This window comes from Xiphias gladius, chromosome 21, assembly GCF_016859285.1.
Source record: "Xiphias gladius isolate SHS-SW01 ecotype Sanya breed wild chromosome 21, ASM1685928v1, whole genome shotgun sequence".
Lineage (NCBI taxonomy): Eukaryota > Metazoa > Chordata > Actinopteri > Istiophoriformes > Xiphiidae > Xiphias > Xiphias gladius.
Window position 1 is genome coordinate 855,592 of NC_053420.1, and position 24,409 is coordinate 880,000.

General features: G+C 44.7%; 1 protein-coding gene across 1 annotated transcript in view; it reads right to left on the bottom strand.

Annotated features, from left to right (window-relative positions):
- LOC120783473 (metabotropic glutamate receptor 7) overlaps positions 1-24,409 on the bottom strand; it is a 264,890-nt gene that overhangs the window by 159,595 nt on the left and 80,886 nt on the right. The window contains exon 2 of the mRNA XM_040116524.1: positions 11,067-11,283. Coding sequence (XP_039972458.1) covers positions 11,067-11,283 — 217 coding nt within the window. The remainder of the gene's footprint in view (positions 1-11,066; positions 11,284-24,409) is intronic.

A 24,409-nucleotide genomic window follows, 5' to 3' on the forward strand; every position in this document is an offset into this window, starting at 1 on the left:
CAAGTCAATTTTAATGCACACAAATGGGGAAAACTTTTTTTAATATATAAAAACAGGGCTATAGGTTTCAAGGAATAAAATTCTGCTGAGGAAATACTGAATCTTTTATTTTTTCCAAAGGTACCAAGGACATGACCTCGGTGTCTTCGACGGTCCTGAAATGCCCCTGAAACAAACCGCCACTAACATCTTTAGCCCCGAAACCGCATTTTTAATTGTTCACAAAAAGGTTCTGATTCTATTTTAATGGAAAACCTGTACTATACTTTGCAAAAGAGGAAACGCTTTTGCCATGAAAAGTTCTGTATTAGATTACTTTATCCCAGTTTCCAGTCTTTTGACTTTCATTTAAAGCTTCTTGGCTTATCTGAAGGACAGCACATAGGCTGAATTAAATGTTGTCTGCTCTTATCTTTCCTCTTTGGCCTCGAGACAAAAACAGATGCGGAGCAATCCTGGAAGAGCTTGGCCTTCGATTTGGCTACCAAACCGTGGAGAGGGAGGGGGTGGGTACATGAGTGTGCGGCCCATATGCAAGACATACTGTATATACTCTGAGATTCATGCTCAACAGCCAATGTTTGATTTGCTCCTCAAAAGAAGCGAACGTTCATTTACAAAAGCTCCGACTGCAGCACGTAACCTTTCAGTCCCATCAAGGACCCGTCACCCTGTTCAGTCAGACTAACTGTCGGACACGCGTATCAGACAGTTAGCAGTTAGCGTGGACTTAGAAGTACAACTTTTCCAAGGACTTCAACTGAATTTACCATTAGAATTAAAATAGTAAAGTAACGCGATCCATCGTTCAGTTGCTCAGCTTGCTCGTCTGCTGTCGTTCACCGGGAGAGTCACGAATCCCGGTGGCTGTGCTGATGAGTCATTACCTACACAGACTACACCTTCCTCTTAGAAACCTGCAACTGGGCTGCTGGCTCAGCGTGCAGCTTTGTGTGACGATAGCCATTAAATTTGCTCCTGGCACATTGGTGGAGTGACCGACAAGACCGCCTCATCGCCAGGCAGCTGCTACAACTAGATCTATACGGTTTGACGTGTTTGATGTCCAGTTGAGTCGCTGCGTTTCAAGCGTCCTCCAGATGACGTTGGTGATTCTCAATCATAGTGTGTTGTTGAGGCAGGCCCCTGTCATGTTATGGTAGGCACCTGCACAGGGTCAAAGGCCCTATAATCCAATACTGCTGATCAGCAACATCGCTTTGAGCATTACTCTTGTTAAAGGAAATCCTCTATGTCAGTCTCCACAAAATAACCAAGTACACTTAAAAAAAACTACTGGACTAAAAGTCCCAGAGCAGCCACTCAGAAATCCAGATCCCATCCCGGTTGTTTCCAAATATGAATATATATTCATAATATAAATAATATGTTCGTCATGACTCCACTCAAAGCCTGTATGACATTGAGGCCAAGACAAAGTAGCCTCTAGAAGTCTAAATAAGTCTGTTTCCACCACTGAACATTTGCCTGTAAAATTCGGACACAGTCAGTCTGAGACCTACTTTGGTTAAAACAAACCTCAAGGTGCCAAAACCATGTTTGTGTATTTCAAACACTTTTACACACCGTATTGTAATTGTGAATTCTTCAACGTCAGTCATATGGAGGCACGACTGTACATGTCTTAGATGCTTTGCATATCACAGTTACATCCCTTGCCGTCTTATTGGTCTTTTTTCTACCAAACTTTGTAGACGACTAGAGTCTGACAATTAAGGGCTTTTCACATAAAATTAAAAAGTTACCGTTCACGTTTATCTACTGAGTCTAATGATGAGATTGAAGATGAGATTAGGTCTTAGATCAGATCAGATTCAACACTTTTGTCTGGTATATTGTTACTTCTACACATTTGTTTATTTTGACATATTTCTACATGCACTTTACTACTGTTTGCAGTTTTCTACAGAGACAGGACGGGCCTGTTGACCTGACGTGAGCAGTACAACGATCACTACAGGCATTTTGTGGTGTCACTGCAGACACTACAAAATGCGATTGCACCTGACGTGGGATTCCTTACGCGATCGGGATGACTCTGGACGGTGACCTGTTGAGAATGTGTTTTAGGGGTTTTATTGTGCTAAGCTAACCAACCAAACATAAACTCAAGTGGTCACTCCAGTACAAACAACAAAACCCGAAGCGAGATTTTTCTTATTTCTTTTTATTCCTCTATTCTCTTTCAAAGCCCTCGATCTCGACTTGATCTGGAGCCGATGCGTATCAAAAGCAATGGACTGCAACCTCTTCAAATTTTAAACAACGACTACAATTCACATGAAGACTCCACCTTGAAATATTAATGTTGCTTTGACTCAGTCCTGCAGCCCGAGGGACGCCATTAAGCTTCTCTTTAAAATACTTGTTTTGAAATTACTCAACATCAAAATGTGGAATTTGCTTATGGGGTGAAACAAAAGAGAGAAGCACGAAAATGGATCAGTCAGTGTCGCTCCGATGGAGAAATATTACTGTTTGGTGATTACGATCGAGCTGCGTGGAGGAAAAAAAGCAGATTTGTTTTACAAAATGGAATATTTAGGGGAGAGTCGACAGGGTATTTTGATGAATGGCTGCTTAGCTGTGCTGAGATAGGCTGAGGAAACAGCCAGTGCAGCGATGAACTATATTACTGAACACGAACGCCATATGTTTCCTTCAGCTGACTGATCTCTCCCTGAATGGGTTCAGACTGAGTGGTTATCATTCCCACCGTAACGCAGCACGGTCTGATGAAGTAAAGTGAAACCGCCTCTCTTTTTATTGACAGCGTCCTCCTTCCCACCCCCGCTATGGTGATAGGCACGTGTCGCTTCTCTGTTTATGGGAGCGAAGGAGACTAATAAACGGCTGACGGATGCCAGCCGGGACTCCAAGGTAATCAAATAGGCAAATTAGATGCTGCATTAGCTGTTGTGTTGCTCCTAATACCTCTCCAGCCTAATGAATTTATAAATAAACACACCGAGGGGATGGCTGTTTAAGAAGGAGATGGAGGAGGATGGAGAGGCAAACAGCTGCAGAGCCAAGGTATGGAGCCGCTATGGACACAAAACCTGAGGAGGGCTGTGTCCGGGGAACGCGGCACCACCATTGTCAGCAGACAGCCTTAAAAGCCCGGTGCTAACCTCCGGACAGCAAACACTTGAAACAGATGGCCGGCATTCAATTTCAGCTGAGCTATTGCATCTCTTAAACTCATTTTTGCATAGAGGTCACTTCTGTTCTGTTCTGTTCATGCCAGCAAAACGCTTGTTAGCAAAAATCAATTGTATCGTGTGTCTCCCGGCTGCGGGTCTACGGGTCTTCCTTATCTTATCGTTAATACGGAGCTCTCTCCCAACCTACGCACAGATGCCGTTGTAATTAAAGTAAACTGGAGTCTGGGCTTTAGGTCCCATCGTTTAGTCTTTGTGTTTTTAAAATGGTTGAAGTAGTTTTATCTTGAAATGTCAGTTTCATATACAACACTGTGATTTGTTCTGTCTTTAAATGTCAGGGGAAAAAAATTACCATGTACTTCAGTGTGTTTATTAAGACCGGCTCTGATCAGCTTCGTCTCTCTGTTCTCTGTCTCTACAGAACCATGTTGAGAATCTCTTCCAAGGCTCCCTTTGATTAGAATAACTTACAATCACAAATTAAATCCTTGACATCCATTGTATTATTCAAATTAGCCTTTTTTTCTTATTTAAAATCGAATTATTCTAGCTTGTAATGCTCACTTTGATAATTATGTTATGAGAGTGGTTCAGTTACTGCTATGTTGTATTTTGTTTTCTCTCTTCTTTGTTTCTGCGTATGTTCTTTGTGGGTACCACCCAATAGTTGATGACTGCGGTTGGAGTATCACTCCATCACTTTACAGGCCCCAAAGCGAGTGTTAGAGCAGCTCCTCTGTTCACTTAAAAATCCTAATGATGCCTGAGTTGTTTGTGTTCTGCTTCAGAGGCTCTACTACGGAGGGTGTTAACATCAGATTCACGGGTGTAATCAAACCAAACAAGTATGATTAGTGAGAGAAATTCACAGACCGCAGAATTCTCTTTTAGGTTACTAGCTGGACGAAGCTGCCACAACACGAACCCAGTAAAACCTGTGGCTGCTGTTTGACTGGTCACCAGCAGTTGGAGCTGCAGCAGAGGCTGTGACACACAGCTCGCGGAGGAGGAGATTTAAGATTCTTTAACCCGAGGGCCGCTACTTGTGTCCCAAATTACACTTGCTCCGAATTTCTCAGAGTTATATCTCATTCGGATTTGAACACAGAGATACGAAACACATGTTACTTGCACTTTCTGAGGATATCGTTCTCTCTGATGTGCAGTGTGAATAAACCTCCATAAAGTCACTTAGAAATGAGAGGAAAAACAACGCTCCTTATGGCTGCAGAACTCCATTCAGAATCCTCCTGTTTGTAAGTTTCCTTCAGCCTCACATTGACCCAGTGGCGGTTGTCTGAACGTCCGCGGCTACGCTGAGAACAGGAGCTGGTCGCAGCTGGTTCGGCAGCTTTTAACGGGTGAGTCTGACAGAATATGATCAAATATGGGCTAATCAATAAATAAAGTAATAAACTTAAAATAATTAAATTAAGAAACTGCGAGAAGTTAAATCTATTTTAAATGAGGCGAGGGCATAAATTGTCTATCATCTTAGTTATTTTCAGCTTGTTTGAAGATAGAATGATAGAAACGCTCTCCGCACACTTACATCTGTGCCGTGTGCAGCAGCATCCTCAACCTCTGAAGAAATGGAAAGCAAATATCTCACAGGTTCCTAAGGGAACCTACCCTTATTATTATTGAGTGGTCTGTGTTCAGGAAGTTGCAGAATAATAACCCCTGATTAGAAAGTACCTTTGAGACTCAACACTTTCTTCCTCACGTGTTCAGTTGATGTTTAATTTCACGTCCAAACTCGAGTGACCCAGGCCTGAAAGTTTGTTTTTGTAATTATTTTGCACATTGAGTCAAGGTCTGGCTGTAAAGAGGAAGCTTTGCTCAAGGGGCATGAAATGAGTCAAAACCCAGAGATTCAACTAACAATTTGTTTCCCTCGTTTCGGCCTGACTAAGGTGGATGTTCGGATATGGGATCCAGTTTATAATTTGCTCCCCTGCTGAAAGAGGCTTATTTATCTACTTGTTTATTTTTAAATAAAGCTGTGGACATGAATATTGAATACGTACTTACAACCACGAGACAGCTCGACATACTCCTCTGTCCCGACGTGGCCGGGTATCGACTATGTGTGCAGTATTGCAGCAGCTAGTTTTTATCTGAAAGCAGAGCCGTGAAAATCTGAAGATGAAATCTCCGGAGCTTTAGCCTTCACATAGAACAACTGACTGACACTGAGAAAATGGCATCTCCATGTCAACCCGCCGATATTTCCAGCACTTGGGCTGCATATTAGTATGACATTTGCAACTACAAGCAGAGCGGGCCTTCTCCAATGTCTCATGTACTTTCGTACTGTACATCTTATCTCTTCCCATACTGGACATGGAGCACACTCCCTCGTAAATTAAAGAGCAGTTATTGAAAATATGGATCCTCTTTTCCCTTGAAATAACAACTACACTGAATTTACCTCGTGTCCGTTCATAACACAGAGATGCATTCGAACAACGAATGATCATAATGAGGTAAAGGTGTTTTCACTGGGTTGCGTCTGTTCCTCTGCATCTTATTAAGCAGAATCCGACTGAAAGAAAATGCATATTTTTATGATGGAGGGGAAACAACATGCAGTTGCTTTATATTTTATAATCAAGCACGATAATCGGCACCAGTGCATGTGTGTATGCGTTCTTAACAGCTCCGTGTCGAACTTTAACTACAGAGATTTTCAAATGACTCAGTTCGTGTGAGGTCTGCTAAGGCAGTGTTACATGACTGACAGTTGGATACTCTTCTAGGGTTGAACGGACGTGAATCATCCAGCCAAAAGATGAACAGCTGTGTGAGAAAATATCTGGTTCTTTGAGAAAAAGCCAAAGGTACAAGAAGCCTGTGGATATAAAAACTGAGGGAGAGAAGTCAACTACGACTCCCAGGGTGCATTTCAGCAAGAAACATCAAATCACAGAGCTTGAAATTCTGCCCACATGCTCGAAGGGCTGGTGAGAGCTCAAAGTTTCTGACTTTCCAATCGGCAGCTTAAGGGAAAAATTTGCTAGCGCTGTGACTCCCACCTCGCACGCTGGCTTCCTCTCCATAGCACCGGTGGACCGGGCTTACGGGTACTGAAACCAAACTTAGACCTTAACTAATACATGTAAACCATTCAAACCGGTGGTCAGAACATAAACCTGTCTTCTGGTCAAACTATCCAGGAAGGTCCTGAGTTTCTCTGTCCGGGAACCCTGAGGAGATGTGAACGGGGAATGGGGAAAAGGTCTTCGGGAACCAACCGCTCCTCACACTTTGCAGCTCTATAGACGGGTCTGCTGGCTGATGTCCGTCCTGTACACATGATCCCAGGCATCACCACAAGTACCGCAGTGGCAGAGTTTAACCGAACACTGAAAGCAGACACGTTTGGGTTGTACGCCGTCGGCAGTTGGCCCCTCCGACAGATGAAAGTAGTAGAACACGGCCTTTGGAAAAAAAATTAGGATAATGCTTTTGTCCATCCTCCACAGTCTGGATGTAACTAGCGCTGAATCAACCCAGCAGGAATTTCTTAGTTATACATATAAATCATCAGCTCATGGTTCAATTCACGATTCCTCGCTTTGTATCAGAAGAAATGCCTTTTTATCAAGATCTGAAAAAAGAGCAACGTCAGCCACAAAACATCAGAGAGTACTGAGCTGCCGCATCAGCAGCTGTCGGCAGCTGGTAACCATCGCCCCCCTGTAGCAAGAGCGCTCAGTGGTTAGTGGTCGCTGCTTGGTCCGTTGTCGGCTGCTCAGTATGCAAACGTGAGGATTTAGCGGAGACATGCGAAAGTAAAATAGATTTCACGGCCCAGAGGATTGACGATTTGACTTTCTGTTGGCTCTCCAAGTGTCACTTTGTTGTTGGAGCAGCTGACAGCAGCTCAGAACAGAAAATACGTCCGTCTGTAAGTGCACGTTAGACGCACGTTAGACTTTTAGACGCTAACCTCCATTTTAATGACATCTGTTGACTAGACGGTTATGTTTCACGCGAATCACACTTTTACACCCGGGTTTAGAATTTCGGCTCCACCACAGTGATGGAGGCTTGTTAACTTCACCTGTACGGGGTAGCGGCAGACGCGGGCGTCAGCGTTTGCCAAACAATTCACGTCTTCCCGTTTGCTTTCCAAGTAAAAAGCTGCCTGCCACAACACACTGACACTCACGTAATGAACGAGAAGAGTCGAGATGCACATTATCCCTAAGAGAAAAACCGGATTCAAAATGCAAATATTTGGCAGCCTGAATATGGAATTCATGTTTGTCTTCACAGTGGGCGTAACATGGCAGCGCATGCTTTAACCGCAGTCGTGTTTCGGGCTCTGCTGCAGCAGGAACCCAGTTAGTTTATCAGGCTCCACTAAATGACTGGGAGAGAAGTTGTGAGAGAAGCCTGAGAAAACTTTAGATAAAGGGAAACTCTTTCCTGCTAATCAGTCTCCCACCACCTGACTAATCACTCTGGATGTGTCCTCCATGCATTACTGCCTGTGTGTGTGTGTGTGTGTGTGTGTGTGTGTGTGTGTGTGTGTGTGTGTGTGTGTGTGTGTGTGTGTGTGTGCGCTTGCAGGCTCCTATCTTCAACGCCCCGCTGGAAACGAACGCTGTCTAATTATATTACCGGCATACTCTCTCTGTGTGTGTGTGTGTGTGTGTGTGTGTGTGTGCGTGTGCGTGGGTGTGTGTGCGTGTGTGTGTATGTGTATGTGTGTGTGCGCGCGAGACTTCTGCATGTGTGTCTGTCGACTGATAGAAGGAACCTCCCGCAATCAATACATGGTGGATTACCCACAAATCTGCAGATAACCTGGAAAGACCTGCACGATCCTCACACACACACACACACACACACACACACACACACACACAGAAACAGAACTCTTTTATCAAATATTTATCAGCTGAACAGTCGGCTAAGAAGGCGAAGTACGTATTCCTGGATTGATAGCGTCAGAAATAAGAGGATTTGGGAGCAATTACTACATCTGCACAATGACCAGACTCTCTTACAGATTCAGTCCTCCTGGATTTATCCTTTGTTTCTGAATCTCAGCCTGCCCCTCGCTCTCCCGCCACTGGATGCTGCATAGTTGCATAGTGTTTTCATTATGTCCACTGCGGAACTGTAGCCACGCCAGATGTCGCACCGCCTGAGGGGATTCGGGACGGCGACTGGATGGATGTTCAATCCGCTGTCCCTCTTCGCTGTCCTTTGGAGACGTGGCCGATTTAATGTGGTTAGCTTGCATTTTTTTTAATGCATGTAGCTGTGGCTGTGCATGCAGAAATCCGCTTTGTCCATCCCATTATTCTCACTCACTAAAGAATCAAGGGCGGTGCTCCCAAACAGCGTAAGGCTAAAAGTAAGGCCCACTGGGCTGAGCTGGGGGATAAACTCCCGGAAATAAGGGTCACATCAGCCAAACTTTAGGACTCGTCGTCCGCAAAGCATTTTAGCTCCAAAAGTAGCTCCTCCGTATGAGACAAGCTTTGGGTCCAGAGGACTCATAAGTCACCGAGATCTGCTCAGACTCAGTCGGCTGTTACAGGGAACAATTCTTGCTATATCAGCGTTTTGTGAAAATACAATGATATTACACTTCATAAGCCTATTTTGATAGTGAGTGAGTTAATTAGGATCCATCCAGCTTACCAACAAATAGAAACAATCCAGTAACATCAGAGATAATGATTTGTACAGCTCTCCACAATTAGGACTGTGGGAAAATACATGCAGACTGACGGATTTGGGATGGGAGCCAAAATTATTCAGTACATCCAGAATTCATTCTCCACATTGGTGTGACAGTTCATTGAATGAATATTAAACAGTTGCCAGCTGCAATAAACACATAAATAAAGCTGTATTCATGGTAAAGATGAAACTTGAGTCCTGTGCAGAATCAACCCACCGAGGGATGAGGATTTGTTCGTCAACTACATCGACATGCAAATGGTGCCCGGTGCCAGATACAATCTACTGGACGAGTCAATGCTTCAACCAGTTCCTCCGTAAAAGTGTCTCACAGCAACTCTGTGAAGAAACCCCCCCCCAAAAAACCTTAAGCTCCAGTTAGAAGGAGTCCCCGTTTGAAGTTCGGCTCTTTGGGGAATACAGCCCCTGACCTTGAACTGGTCCCCCCTCCGTCTTGTTTTTTACGATGAAACACACTTTGGCGTTCTGGCCATATTTATATTAAATCCTATTCGGTACGCAAAAGTGAAGTGACTGTTTGAAGAGGGGACAGTGACCCTACAGAACATTAGAATGAGATTTAAAAGACAGAATGACTTAGCCAATTAAACAGAACAGCCACAAAATGATTCTGTTCTGGGATGTTCCTGCAAACATTTGTGTTTATAGCTGCGTCAACCCTGAGTAGCTGCTTTTGTAACGCTCTCCTTGTTCTTGTGTGCTCTCTAAATTAATTGTTACATGTGAGAGTCTGGTCAATGTTTTATCTGCTCATTACCATTAAAAATGAGACCACAGTGGGGGATTGGGGCCCAAGATTTTTCCTGAATGTGCTTTCAGAAACAACCTGTTGTAAGGACAACGGCTCAAAGCTGCCTGACGTAACACCGAGAAACACTGCTGTGCAATTCATTTTATCAAATCATTGTCCAAAAACCCCCACGGATCAATGAACCAGGCCCTATCCTGCGTAGAAAAATCGGGCCACTGATTTCTGCGTGTCTTCCGTGCCCCCTGGCAGTGCCCTGTCCTTAAATAATCCTCTCAAACTCCAGCACCTAAATGTCAGGACACATCCCAACTGGTGAGTTGGGAGTCATCAGATTTGCTCTAAATGTCACTGAGATTATTCGGAGAGCAATCAACATCTCTGTATACTCTAATTATTTCCTTTCAATCCACTTTACATGGGACCTGCTTCATGTTCAGTTCAGCAGGCACATCGTTTTCCTTTTACGTTAAGGAACAGAGGAAAGTGCAGACGATGTGTTTGAGCTTTGGAAGCGTTTACACCAGCACAACAGTTTGAAGGCCTGTCAATAGAGTAGTTTTCATATTCTGGCACTGTTGACGCCCCCTCACTGGGAAAACTGACCCCCCCCAAACACAAATATAACAGCCTCGATGTCTTTACGTTTCGGCAAACTGGCAGCATTAGAAGCTGCTGAACCAGCTGCGATCAGCTCCAGTCTGCAGCGTAGCCGTGGACGTACCGACGACCGTCACTGGGTCACTGTGATACCGAAGGAAACTTAAAAACAGCAGGATTCTCAGCCAAGTTCTGCCGTGATAAGGAAGATATTTGAAAGATTTCTAAGATGATTTAAGGACATTTGCTCATCGTCTGGAAGTGTCAGTCACACTAAATCTAAAAATATGTGTTTTCATGTCCGTGTGTTCAGATTTGACTGAGAAGGGGTTTGAGTTTTGATGGTAACTACAGCAATCAGGCACTGAGGGCTTTAAAGCAGCTTGAGAGCCTGTGTGTGTGTGTGTGTGTGTGTATGGAACAGCTGCTGCTGCTGCCGACTGTGTTGAAAAGTCGGCTAACAACATACGCCACCTCAAGTGGCATATGTTTACCTTCCAACCACGTTTTCAGGGTTTGAATCAGTAACGGAGAGGATTTTAGTCAAGCTCGGAATTGGTTACCAGCATGTGTAAGTAACAGTGTGTCCAAGAAAAAAATCCCGCGCATCCGTTGTCTTTGTGTGGATGTATAATTAATTGTATTACACTATTTCGTGATAAGGGTTTGAGGTGAATGTCACCAGGACAGAAACCCGGGTCGGCTAACACGTTACAAAACAAACTCTTCCGCTGACTGATCGTCGCCACGTAAACTGTCTGTTGATCATCCTTGGACCATGTTGCACCGACAGCCACCAGTCTTACCTGCTTCTCTGGAGAGCTGCATGAAAGCGTCCACCCCTTTCTCCCCATAGCTGCCCTCCGAGGCCACAGTGGAGACGTAGTTCCAGCCCATGGCCTTGACGATGTCCACCATCGCCTGAGCCTGGAAACTGTCCGGAGGGACCACCCGAGAGAAGAAGTCGTACCGCCGGTCGTCACTCAGCTCGGGGGCGGTGGATGCATAGCTGATCTGAGGGATCTGCAGGGAGAGAGATAAGAGATAAGATAAGAAAGAGGAAACGAGCAGTTAGGACGGTGGAAGGACGATCAGTTGGATCCTGTGGAGGATGTGGAGAGAAATCTGTTGGTAAAGAGAAGCATAGTATATGGATTGCTAAGAAGAACGAGGTTGAAACAGAAATGATTTCAAGGAAAGAGCCCGCCATAATCAAATAAATCAAATAATCCAATAATATTCTATTACATCTTTTTTCCTTTTTTTGCATTTGGTTTTCCCTTTCCTCCTCTCCTTTACCCCCCATTCACACCATGTAGGGGAGGCCGTGGGTTGGCATTATTGCTGCGTAAAATCATTATAAAGTGTAACAGAAATGTTTTATTAAAAACGTTTATTTTATAATTATGTCCACATAACTAAACCCTGAACAAATCTGATAAGTAAAGGGAGAAAAAGTAAAGTGGAGAGAGGAACTTTATTTCAACGTAGCTGATAAACAGAGGGGTCTTTAAAATATGGAGCTGCAGTTTAAATGATTAAACTGGAAATTGAATTTGGTTAAAATAAACAGTGACTCTCTCTCAGAGCCGGTGCTAATCTGTGTGATTTAAGAAATTAAGTATAAATGTGGGAGATTCTCTGTTTGCTGGAAAATGAGTTTGGCACAGTAAAGAGTAAAGGTGTTCATGGTAATTACGCATAATCTGTGTGAGGTCAGGGATTATTTGATCTCTGTCCATCAAGGTCTTCACTAATGGCCAGTAAATTTAAATTCCATCCCTCTGGAAAGTCTCTGAGAAACCGTTAAAGTTGCAAATCCCCTGACTAGAAATTTCTTCCAATTACCCTTTGATCTGTTGGGAGTGGAGATGGACTCACACGCTCACATTATGTATGTGTTAAAAGTTTGATGCATGCTAATGCTTTAAAAAGGTTAAGCACTCACCAACAGTTTATTACAGAGTCTTGTTATTAATGGTTTTTATGTGTCAGAAAAAAATTAAAATAAATACATAGATCTGGGAGGAACTGGGACTTTAAAACCACTTTTTTTTCTTGCTTCTACTCGGCACAGAATCGGCATCAGTTTCTATCACCACAGGCATTTTCTGAGATCCTCGTTGACTTGAAACTGCGGGTGACCAGTGTCAACAGATTTTAGGAGCGCGGGGCCGTTAATGTTATCAAAAATTGGTTAAAACCAATCAGACTGGTTGAAACTGTTCAGGTACTTTTCAGCAGAGATCAGAAGATCAGCTGCAGAAGAGGTTTGTGTTTTAACACCCATGACTCCATGACGCACACTGATGGCAGCGGGCTGCTGGTCTGACCATCGGGACCATTCAGCATCTTTTTAGGAGAATCTTAACGCTTAATAAAAGAATATAATCCCATGTGTTTTTTTCTTCTTTGTACCTTAAAAAAAATGCAGAGATGGTAAGATACTCTTTCAGCCCTGAGTGGCGCCTGCACATCTCCGCCCAGGTCAGGTTCAGCCCCACCAATAAGGTAGGTCAGACTGCATTTAGCCTGACAGGTGAAACCAGCCACATACACAGAGAGCTCTGACCCCTCAGTATTTCTGACTCTGTCATAAAATATTTCTATTATCTGTTTTTTTTTTTTTTTTTTAATTCTAATCTTGTTTTTATATTGTTCATTCCGCGGCACTTTGTCAGCTTGTTTAGTAAAATAGTTTGATAAATGAAACCCTGAACTCCAAATACCCCTTTAAACTCCAGGAGAAGTGTAGTGACTTTACATTAAGCCATTTACAAGACCAGGTCCAAAACTAGTCTATGGCTGGACCTGTACCCTTCATCTGTCTGCTTCTCTCCTACTCTCTGTCCAGACATATACACTCATTTAATCCATCTGAATTCCCAATAAAGCTGTTCTCATTTACATGTTGGTCTGGTTCTGTTGTTGGATGGAACCAGTATGAAACAGTGACTGAAACGTGGCCCATTGAGACGACATGTTAACCAGCAGTCGCTTCCAGTCACTAACCCTAACCCAATAAAATTAGTTAGAACGTGGTTACTGTGTCATTCACCTGCATATTTTACTGCTTCAGACATTCTACAGTACGTATGCTGCGACACCTGTCTACGAAGATAAAAAGCAAAGCGAGATGATAGTGTTTCGGGTTTTCTACAAAGCTCCTGTGAAGCTCACAGTGACCTGTCAGCGTTGGGCTGAATACAGCGACGGAGCGGCAGCAGCAAAGCAAAGTCACAGAGCCCGAGGTCTTTAGCAAACCGTGGCACTTTAGTGGCTTCGTCCTTGAAATGTGTCTGAAATGATTTGAAAGTTTTATAGTTTCTGACTCAAGATGTCACAAAGGCCACCTCATCTGGCCTGCAGGGATAAATGCTGCATCACACACACACACACACGCACGCACGCACGCACACACACACGCACACACACACGCACACTCACACAGGTGTTCAGGCTCATTTGAGTTACAGGAAACACTGACACTTCCTTTGGCCATCATCCTGTCCCCCAGTGAGACAGAGAGGACAGTGTCACAAAGACGGACAAAAAGATGTGATAATTAACCCATGACTACTAGTGTCAGAACAAGCAGACTTTATCCAAATCAATCAGTGAAGACATTTTCAGCTGTATAAGCATGTACTCCATAATAAGGTGCAGTAGGAGGAGGAGGTCTGAGACGGAGCTGCGGGGAACGCTCGAGAGCATGAACTCATTTTTCTAAAATAAAGACCCATCCGCAAATAATAAAGACAAAGATCGAAAAAGATCAGCAGACCTAAAATTACCCGACTGTCAACAAGACAGAGAACAGCACGGTGATGTACCAATTAACGAGCAGCAGCATTTGAACAGAGAGGCGATATAGCCTAATAACAACGCACAAAGTCATAGAAACTCATCCGAGAAACAGTTTCTTTTAAAGCTTCAATGGTAATGTCAAGCCCTGTATTCACCTCCTGCACCAACAGTAAAACACTCAGCAGCCAACTGGGCGATGGACAGACAAAACCTCTAGTAGAGGGACAGAGACAACCGGGACATTAGGTGCCGGGTTCCTTCCTTACATTATTCTCTCATTGCCCGTGTGAGCCCACCCAAAACTCTGCGATGTCCTCGTGTCTATTGCAGGCGAAATTACTGTGAGCTCTACGTTGAAATGCTAAATGACTCCAATCGTCAGAGACCATCCTGACTTCACTCCTACACGTCCTTGACATGACAAACTGCAGAACTTGGCTGAGAATCCTCCTGATTTTAAGTTTCCTTCAGCATCACAGTGACCCGGTGACCGTTGTCTGAACGTCCACAGCTACGCTGAGAACAGGAGCTGATCACCGCTGGTTCAGCAGCTTTTACTGGGACAGTTTGACTGATGTGAACAAATATAGGCTGAAACACAGTGTTACTCACTGAATCTAAAGGGAACATTAAACTTCCTGTTTACAGCCCCCAAACCACAAGTGGGAATTGTAGTTCCAAAACCTAGAGCATGATTATCAACCAGATAGAAGTAAGAAAACAAATAATAACAGAGTTTTCTATTTGTTAAAAATCCATTAATATGAACTTTGTTTCCAATATTTTAAGCCATGCTAGCAGCCGGCATGCTAGCAGCATGGTCAGACTTTGAAAACACCTGCTCTAAGCTGTTATCAGGAAAGCACAAACCTCTGCTGAAACCTGCGCTGCAGATTTCGAGGACCCGATGTTACAGCTCTCTTCAAGAGCTCTTCAACGAGTGGATGTTGCTCTCTGTAGGCTGGATCAGCGGCGGGCAGATGTTACAGTCCACATCCCGATAAGGCCGACGAAGACCAGCACTTCCACAAACGGCCACATTGGTGGTGACACGGCGGGTACCCGGCGGCCTTCAGACCTGGCCCGGCTTTTGAAAGTAATGCATAAAATGGCGTCAGGCCAGCCTCCTCCGCCTCCTCGGGCTCTGGCAGACAAAGCTGCTCGTCGTGACCGAGGTCGCCAGATCTGCTCAGCAGCCGAGCAGCTTTTCCTCTTTTCACTGACAAGCACACACATACTGTTGCAGACACACAGATTACCCGTGTTCCTGCACTTGTATTACCGTGGTGACACACACACACACACCCAGACGCAATGTGGCAATGATGAAAAGTGCTGGACACTGGATGGACTCAGAGCAGGGACTGGAGATATCGCCACTGTCCCGTCTCTCAATCTGAATCTGACAGAGAAAATATGTAACGTTGGAATGAAGGAAGGAAGAAACGAAGGAAAACTGACTGACAGAGAGAGAAAGGAATCGTTAGCGGAGACGACGAATCCCCTTCATCTCCAGTGTCCATTAGTCTGTCCCACCGTGTGACACGGAGGACATGTGCCACCTGCGTACAGTGAAATCCTCCAAATATGCTACAGGTGGGAGGTGAGACTAATGACAGGCACATCACTTCAGCGAGATCCGAAACCTGCTGTCAGAGATACTACACCAATACCACATCACTTTGTCCACAGGCAACAGATAGTGGTTCAATTCTTCCACCAACACGGTTTCTTCTCTTTGCCTTTTTCACCTAGTTGAGATCTTTTGATGCGGAATCATCGCAGACCAACAATCACTGGTGACTGACTGTTACTGAGCAGTTTTCAAACACTTACCTCATGCTGCTTTTTGCAGGCACCAGTGTATGAAGCTGCAACATGTTTTATTAGTAATTAATCTACAGATTATTTTCTCCTTTAATTCACACATTAACTGTACGACTTATCCTTACGCACGGAGGAGGAGATGATTTGCATTCGCAGGTTGTAGATACTTGCCGATAGTTTTACTACAAACCGCGCTCTTCTAATTTTAAATTCAATCACCTACAGTAAATGTTATAATACACGTCTTACTGAAAAAATGCCAGATCCACCACTCAGCCCTTATGCACTAGAATACTTGGATTAATTTCACTTCATTTTAAACTGGAGATGCATGCCAAAGACTTTTAATTAGTCTGGTGAATTAGGTAGTAAACCTTTATGAAAGCAGCAGGCCCCAAAACCTGTAACATTCAGCTGGTCAGGAGGTAGATTTACTGTACTAGAAAATTCAAGAAAAAAAAGAAAACTGGGGTTTGTCATCCTCTGCTGGACTTTGGCCTGAATTCTAGTCGTGAGAAGGTTGATCCTGAGCGTCCACAAGATGCGTCCTAGTTTTCTCACAGTAATAAACAAAAAACAAAACTACCCATGGAGGTAATGAATATTCCTCTAGAATGAGTCTGCAAGTTCTTGAATTAGCACCATACGATCCACAAAACAGGAGAGGAAACAAGCAATAAATACAAACACACAGGTGATTGATGTGAGGGATAAAAGAAATTTTCATTGTCGTTGTCGTTTCTGCAAATCAAACTCCTTACGCCAGCATTGTTTGTCATTCGGACGACGCCTTGCGTTCTGCCACAACGGCACAGATGCAGGCAGGAAATTTACATGAAGGCAACACAAACAAACATAAACATGATGCCGAATGACCAGACGAGACAAAATGAGGACCTCGTACCTAAGAGAGGGGCCGCTTCAGTCACATGGACATGTTCGGTACACGGTCCTCACAACAGGCTCAAACACCACCAACCTCTTTTAGCACCTACGCAAACATCACGTAAAAACGGTCCAGAGAAAGTCTACGGACGAGAGCCACAAAAGAAAAGTCGAGTGCTCAAAACAAACCACCAGGCTTTTGCCCGCGGCAAAGCAAAAGGCAAAGAGTCACGCGGACGGAAGGAGATAACGGCTGCTGCTGCAACTTGATCTGCAAATACACGGCCCCAATTTACACCGTAAAATTCACATTGAATTTCACAGAAAATGTGCTTTATGGTGATATGTATCGTTGTTCGGATGTGAAATGAACTAAATCGGGATTCGAGACTTTGGTTGTATCGCACGGCCCTACGTGAAACAAATAAAAAATAAAGGAGCTGTGTGTTTGAAACCCAAAGTCTGGCAGCAAACCAAACCCTCCTCTCCCTGCCCCTTTGATAGATTAGACTCACAAGCGGCGGGGTCATCCCTCTCTCCCTCTCTCATACCTGCTGGCAACGCTCTTTCTTCCCCATGACACGGAAAGGTCAGCACCTTGACAGTTTCAATAAAACACAACCTGCACTACGACGTGACAATGGCTAAACCCCGCATTGATCCGAGACACAGAGGTAGAAAGACGGGGAGGGAGGGGGAGGGAGTCGGAGACAGGCAAACGTGACCTGAGATGGGAGGTGGCAGTGGCTAAAGCTGCACTGATCCCAGAAAGATGGCAACAGAGGGGGAGAGGAGAGAGAAAGTGACAGACACTGAAGACACAGGGATTGGCGGTAAATCGGGGAAACATGGGGAGGGAGGGAGGCAGAGAGGAGCAGTAGAGAGAATGACAATGTGACAGAGAGAGATCCCAAATTGATTCAAAAGCCCAGAAGCTTCTCTGAACCAGAGCGAAATAAGAAAGTGGTCAAAGTCATTCAGAAAGAAACACAGAGCGGCAGAGAGAGTGAGAAAAAACCCGCCTGCGTGACCGCCGTGAAACACCAAACACGGTTATTGACATTTCCATCTGACATTTGTGCGAGGACTTGAAGTTATTGACCTTCTGCTGAACGCTCGTGTCTATTAAATGAGTGTGTTTGTCTGGGAGGAGCGCTGGATGATTTGTGACAGCCGGCGCTGCTCGTGTCCTCTGGCCTCTTGGCGTACAAGTATGGGCCGAACTTTTAGTCAGAGCTCAGAGCGTCGACGCGGAGGCAAAACGGGCGGAGGGGCGGTTTTAGGAAAGTTTAGGACTTCACAGTGTTTGTTGCTTGTAGTTTATACTACGCTGTGGACCACGGAAACTTTTCACTTCTGTTGGCTGGCGTCACGCTAGCTAGAGTCTGCAGTCACGCTAGCACCTTACACAGTGACAACGCTAACATGCTGATGTTTAGCAGGTGTAAAGTTTACCGTGTTCGTCATCTTAGTTTAGCAGGTTAGCTTGCTGACATTGGCTAGTTAGTGCTAAATACAAAGCGCAGCTGATGCTGACCCACCCACTGTCCTTCAAAGGAAAAAGTCCCAGTTGTGATCACGGCTCACACTGTTTTACTTTGGTCGGTGGCAATAATACGTTCGGAGGTGTCCTAATATAGAAATGTTGACTTTCTCCACTTTGTGTTAGCATTTTATTTTATGTATTATCAAGTGTACCTCTGGCAAATCTGTCAAACCTCAATATAAATGGTAATTATCGTTGTTTGATGTAATAGGGAATTTAATTAATCTGACCTTGCTAATGATTTATATCTCACATTTTTCCCAATCATCATGATTTAGAGAGATAAAAAAGCAGGAGACATTAATAATTAAGCGTTACGAGAGCCACCTGGCCTCAAGACCAAGTCCTCATTCACGTCGTGTCTGTGAGTGTCTCGGTGTGTGTGTGCACGTGTGTGTCTGTGTGTGGGATGAGGTAGCTAAAAAATAATAATAATAATAAAAAAAAGAGGAATCCCAGGTCAAGTTAAATGACCATCAAAATACTGTTAGGCTTGTTCTAATTACCACAGGGCGGCACTGAACACTAACTACACGGAGTAAACGCTGTGTGTACGTCATTATTCCCGGCCCTGATTTCGCTCTCATCGCTTTCCTTCCGTATCTCTGACCGATTCCTCCATTCTCTATTAATTAGCCGGCAGGCCACATCTGGTACAGCGTCGGACGTTGTGATCTCTGAACCGAACGGAGCTGACGGGGCCCACGCGGGCACATATGGCGCAGAGCTCCGAGGCCGGCGTCGACGCACTGACCGGACGCCGCTCAGCAGAGTTAGGTGCATGTGTGTGTTAGAGGGGGGGGTCGGCGCACAGACACAGAAGCAGTTATACAGGTTTTCATCACAGGGCAGATTTCTGCATATGAATGCATAGAGGAGTAATGTCCCCCATCCATAGTAACGTCAGAAAATATATCTACACGGCGTATTAGTAGTGTAACACTCACAAAAAAGGTTAATAGTAATGTATTTTTCATTCCTGTCATTGCTCTTTGTCTCGCTGTAAACACAAAGTGGAACGTTGCCATGGATTCAGTGAGTTACTCTATGGCCTACAAATTAATACCCGTTTTTTTTTTGCCTTTATCTGCTTCCATCCAGTCAGACTGTCTCCAGTAAAAGCTGCTGAATCAGCTCCTGTTCTCAGCGTAGCCGTGGACGTACAGACAACTGTCTCTGGATCAGTGTGATACTGAAGGAAACCTAAAAACCTGGCCATTCTCAGCCAAGGTTTATGGACATTTATTCACCGTGGACATCAGAGGCACCGAGGCTTGTAATCGGCTGTAGCCGCTGTAGTCACAGACATCTTTCCACATCTGTATCTCTAAAGCTGGTGTTTTAACATGTTTGGAGATTTTTTTTCCCCCAGCAATCTAATGCTTGGGTTGTACACTGGCATCGTGTCTAACCAGTGCTAACAGGCTGAGAGGGGTCGTGCATTTTAAGTTGATACTTGCTACCAACAACCTTGTCAGCTGCCACCTACACTTAGACGTGTTTATTTGTATTCCCCACTATTATATACAGTTTCTCAACAGGCCTGACCGAAAAGACAAAAGAAAAAGTATTTCGTTGCAAAAAATGTTAAAACTTTGCAACAACAGCACACTGAGAGAACAGAAAAGACTAAAGTCTCCCTTAAAAATCAAAAATCCATGAGTCTGAATCTGAGTCAGCAGGATCTGGTAGTTTTGTGTTTTGGCAGTAAACCTGAAGACTGCAGATTTAGACCTGCTGATCTCTGCTTCCTTTAGCTTCACCCCTGCTCTCTCCATGTTTGCATTAATGTGTGTGTGTGTTTGAGATTTGGGGGGGGGCTAATTCATTCCCACTTGTCATTTCAAGTGTCTTGTTCCAAGATAAGATCCAGATGCAATTTAACACTTTTTCCTTTACGCTCTCAGATCTGTTTTCATGTCAAATCAGAGTCAGTTCTCCTTCAGTCCAGCAGGAGGTGGTACCGCACCTGAAGCTGTTTGGTAACCGGCAAAAACACCAGAAGAAGAAGAAGGTCTGACCTTTAGCGGTTTGGTTGCAACAACTACAGTAAACACAAACACACGAACCAATCAAATTCAGCGACTAAGAATGAGACACTTCACGCTCTCTCACCCCTACAGATTGTTCGGTGGTTGAACTGATCGGGGGTCAGATAAACGCTACGACCGCTCAGTGCCTCTTCTGTGGATCAGCTGCTTTTCTCTCTGTGTCAAGCGACAACGGCTAATTTAAACGCCTCTTTAGCTACTGTAGTTTATTTGATGGTGTTGATGATGTGTCGAAGGAGACTCCGCTGACACCGTCTTGATTGCATATTAAGGTTTATTACAAAGAAGAACGGCGTCAAGTCGAGCATCTGCAGATCTGCTTGTGAGAGGGTGTGAAGCCGATGAACCGCTCTGAAATTCAGCCTTGGTCACCGACTCTTAAATAGGGCAGTTGTTTTCCTAAGAAATGTCACCGACATACGGTTTTAGTTACAAAGCATTACCTGCCTTTGCGAACTGCAAGACCCCTTCTGAGGACCTTTGACCTATGGCCTCTGAGCCATACCTCTATTTTCACACATGGTTTAAATTCTACATATATGACCATACACCTCACTACTACTATCACAGGTGCAAACCCTGCGGGCGGCCATTTTCACCGAGTGCCTACACTGTGGGATGAGAAAAAATTATGGAAACATCCTGAAGATCGGACACATTTTCACCTTTTCAGCATCTGACTAAAATGCACCTCAAACCTCCTCTAGAGCTGATTTGAACAATTAGGATTTCAATCTGTCTTGAATGTTTCTTAGACGCATTTGCACTTGAGCTTCGGACAAACCTGAAGACGAGCTGAAAGCTACAAGCACTGGAAGAACAACACATCCAGGCTGTTTCCACCAACACGCCCGGATCTTTTCGTCTCTGACAGTCAGGAAGGAGCATAAACCTTACGACTGAGTAGATCCACTAGACATCCCACTGAACCACTGCTCAGTAACCACTGGCGCGCTGGAGGTAGACGACCCCGAAAATCCGCCAGGAACAGCGACTGCCACACGTGTTCTTGTACGAAGAAAACCAGCAGGTTGTTCTGTTTCTATGCAGAGACATTTCTGCCGAAAAGGCCAAAAGAGGAGCAAAGGCACCGAGTCCCGATCACACCGAATGGAAATGACCCCGCTAGCTCGGAGTGGAGCAATCACTGAATTCATTCCAACATCGCATTTTCTATGATATCCTCCTCTCTCCCATCTCTCTCTCTCTCTCTCACACACACACACACACACAGCCTCATATTCTGGCACAGTAACACACTAATAGAAATACACGCATTCATCGGCATGCTGTTGTTTTCCCGGCCTCCCGACGGATGGGTAAATGAAGCAGAAAGCAACAAGCTACTGCTTATGCACTTATACACTCTCTGACTTATCTGGCTTGTACGTGTGCTTGTATGTGGATGTACTGATGTGTGTGTGTGTGTGTACATTGTTATTATCACTGTATTTGTGTCTGAGAATACTCTATATTTGAGCCAGCCTTTAGCTAGACTGCGGTTCGCACAAGAAAGAGTCTGACGAAACCCCCTGTGCCGACTGACTCACTTTCTTTATCCTTTTATCCTCCTCTTCCTCCTCACTCATCTCCCTTCCACCCACTCCACTCCTCCACCTCGTCCCCCTCTTCTAATCTTCCTCGTCTGCCTCAGTTTCGTGCTGTTTCTCCTCCCGTTTGCTTTTTTTAGTCGGCCTCCTCATCAGCGAGGAACTCGTGTGGCAACATAAAACTGGGATGAAAGTGGAGCGGCGGGGGAGAGCTCTGACATTTCTATGATTTAATGGGCCAGCGAGGTCTAACTTGTGTTGTGAATGGGTTTCTATTTGCCTCACTCTGGTGGAGAATGTGCCTCTAGTGTATCTGTTTGCAGCTACATGGTATTTAAATTGTGTGCTGTGTTTCTATGTACCGGGGTGTCAACATGTCCTACAACATGTCCTACTGTTGACACATCTCCATCTTTAGAATTTAAAAAAGAAAAAAAAAAAAAAAGTATCCTCCTCATTGATTTCAATGGAACCAGACTCAGGCAAAAATAACACTGACTCATCCACCAAAAACTTCAACCTGACTTAACTTCTGTTGCAGTGCAGCTCAGCCCACTGCCCGCGTACGGCTGGCGCCATCAGCGCACGATAACTACTCACTTGAGGGTAGAAATTACTAATTGGTAATATGAAACCAATAATTCATGTGCACATATTATCAAAAATGAATCCCTCACACCCGCCGGGCTCGGTACAGACCACATAGGATTTTGGAGGCTCTAGCAGACAGGCAGCAGCTTTCAAACGGAACCGCGCTGCATATTTTAAGGTTCCGTTCGACTCTGCCAGAACTGCTTGTCGTCCGGGCGAGTACCTTACCAACTCTTACGCGAACGGCATAATTCCACTTACTGCCTCATGATCATCAAGACGAAGCACAATGATCGCGACTGTGAAGCCTTTCCAGAGCTGTAAAACTGTCTCGGGGTATTATAAACCCCCGTGCAGTGTTTTGGTGTCTGATGAACCTCCGGTCCCATTAGTGTATTACTCACACTGGACTTGGCGGATCATATCTCACCTCGTCCCCTGTACCTGTTACAACACTCCCACACTAATGGAGACCCTTGCATTTATCTTAACCACAGAGGGACACAAAACGGCCACAGAGAGGTAAGAAAACAGATTAAAAAAATCGATTGATTGTCGACTCAAGTGGACGCAGGTAGGGGGGCGTTAGATAAGTCGCCGTCGACCGGTTCACACAGACGAGACGCTAAAACATGCAGATGGCCTCGCTCGCATTTCTGCACATTCCGTCACATTAACGGCGTATCCACACACACCTGCAGACACCCAGACACACACACACCGACACGTCCCCGCAGCAGCTCAGTAGCGTGCCATTAAATCTGGTCAGGACTCTTTGTGCTTACATAATTCATTAGGAGCACCGAGCCCTTCTCTGTCACCGAGTGGAGTAATCCTATTTAATCTGATGCTGTTAATTCATTTGTCCTACATCACCCTCGATTCTCACCTCGGTGTCGCCAGAAATGGAGAAGAGGAGGAGCTGGAAGGGGAGGGGATGGAAAATGCAAGACAGGTGAGGCAGAGGGGGAGGAAAGGAGGAGAGATAAAAGAGACAACGGAGAGGCGAGCAAAGGAAGATGAGGACATACAGTAATCTGAGGAGAGGAGGTCATTAGAAGAGGAACGCTGAAGAGGAGACACGAGGTGAAGGGTCCAAACGCACTCAAACTTTTAAGTAATGACCTCGCTGCCAATTAAATTTTGAATGACCTCATTTAATTGAATGGCACAGTTCCAGGTACAATGAACATTTTAATTTAGCCCATTTGGGAGGTTGGGAGGAAGGAACTCCAATTATTTTGCTTTGAAATCGTTTGAATAGCACTTCAGAGATTTCACATTTTGGCTTAGAGATGCTCAAGGTTTACTCTGTCTGAGTAATAGACGCTAACAGTGTTAGAGGATCATTCCGCTTTACTTCAGCCTGGTGTAATGACCCTAAACCTGGCTATCGCGGCTCCACGGGTCGTGCTAACTTTGCACTCGCCATCTCCATTGTCGAGATTCGGGGAAACGGGGACTCTGACAAAACAGCGTATACTGGTGCAACCAGCGCAAGTGTCCTGCAGCTTCTTTCCAAATAAACGTGGTTTTTACATTAATCATTTCAAATGCTCGTCTCTGAGTCCGGCTGAATATAAACACAGAAGTTGGCCTCCTGGAATGGTCACTCAGCGGATCTATGGGGATCTTCATCCAGGGCAACTCGCCGGCTGACCTCATCACCGTGCATATTCACCAACACACGCTAGTTTGTTTACATGTGTGAAGCCGACTTTCACTGCTGTTATTCTGTCTTCCGAGGAAACTCAAGAAGCTAAACGCAGGGGTGAATCATGCTGTGGATTATTATGAGTCATTTCACTGGTGGTCGACTGTATTTACCCAACCATTGTAAACAGACGAGGGGCTAAACCATCGGGCAGAACAACAACAGGACCGTCCAGAAA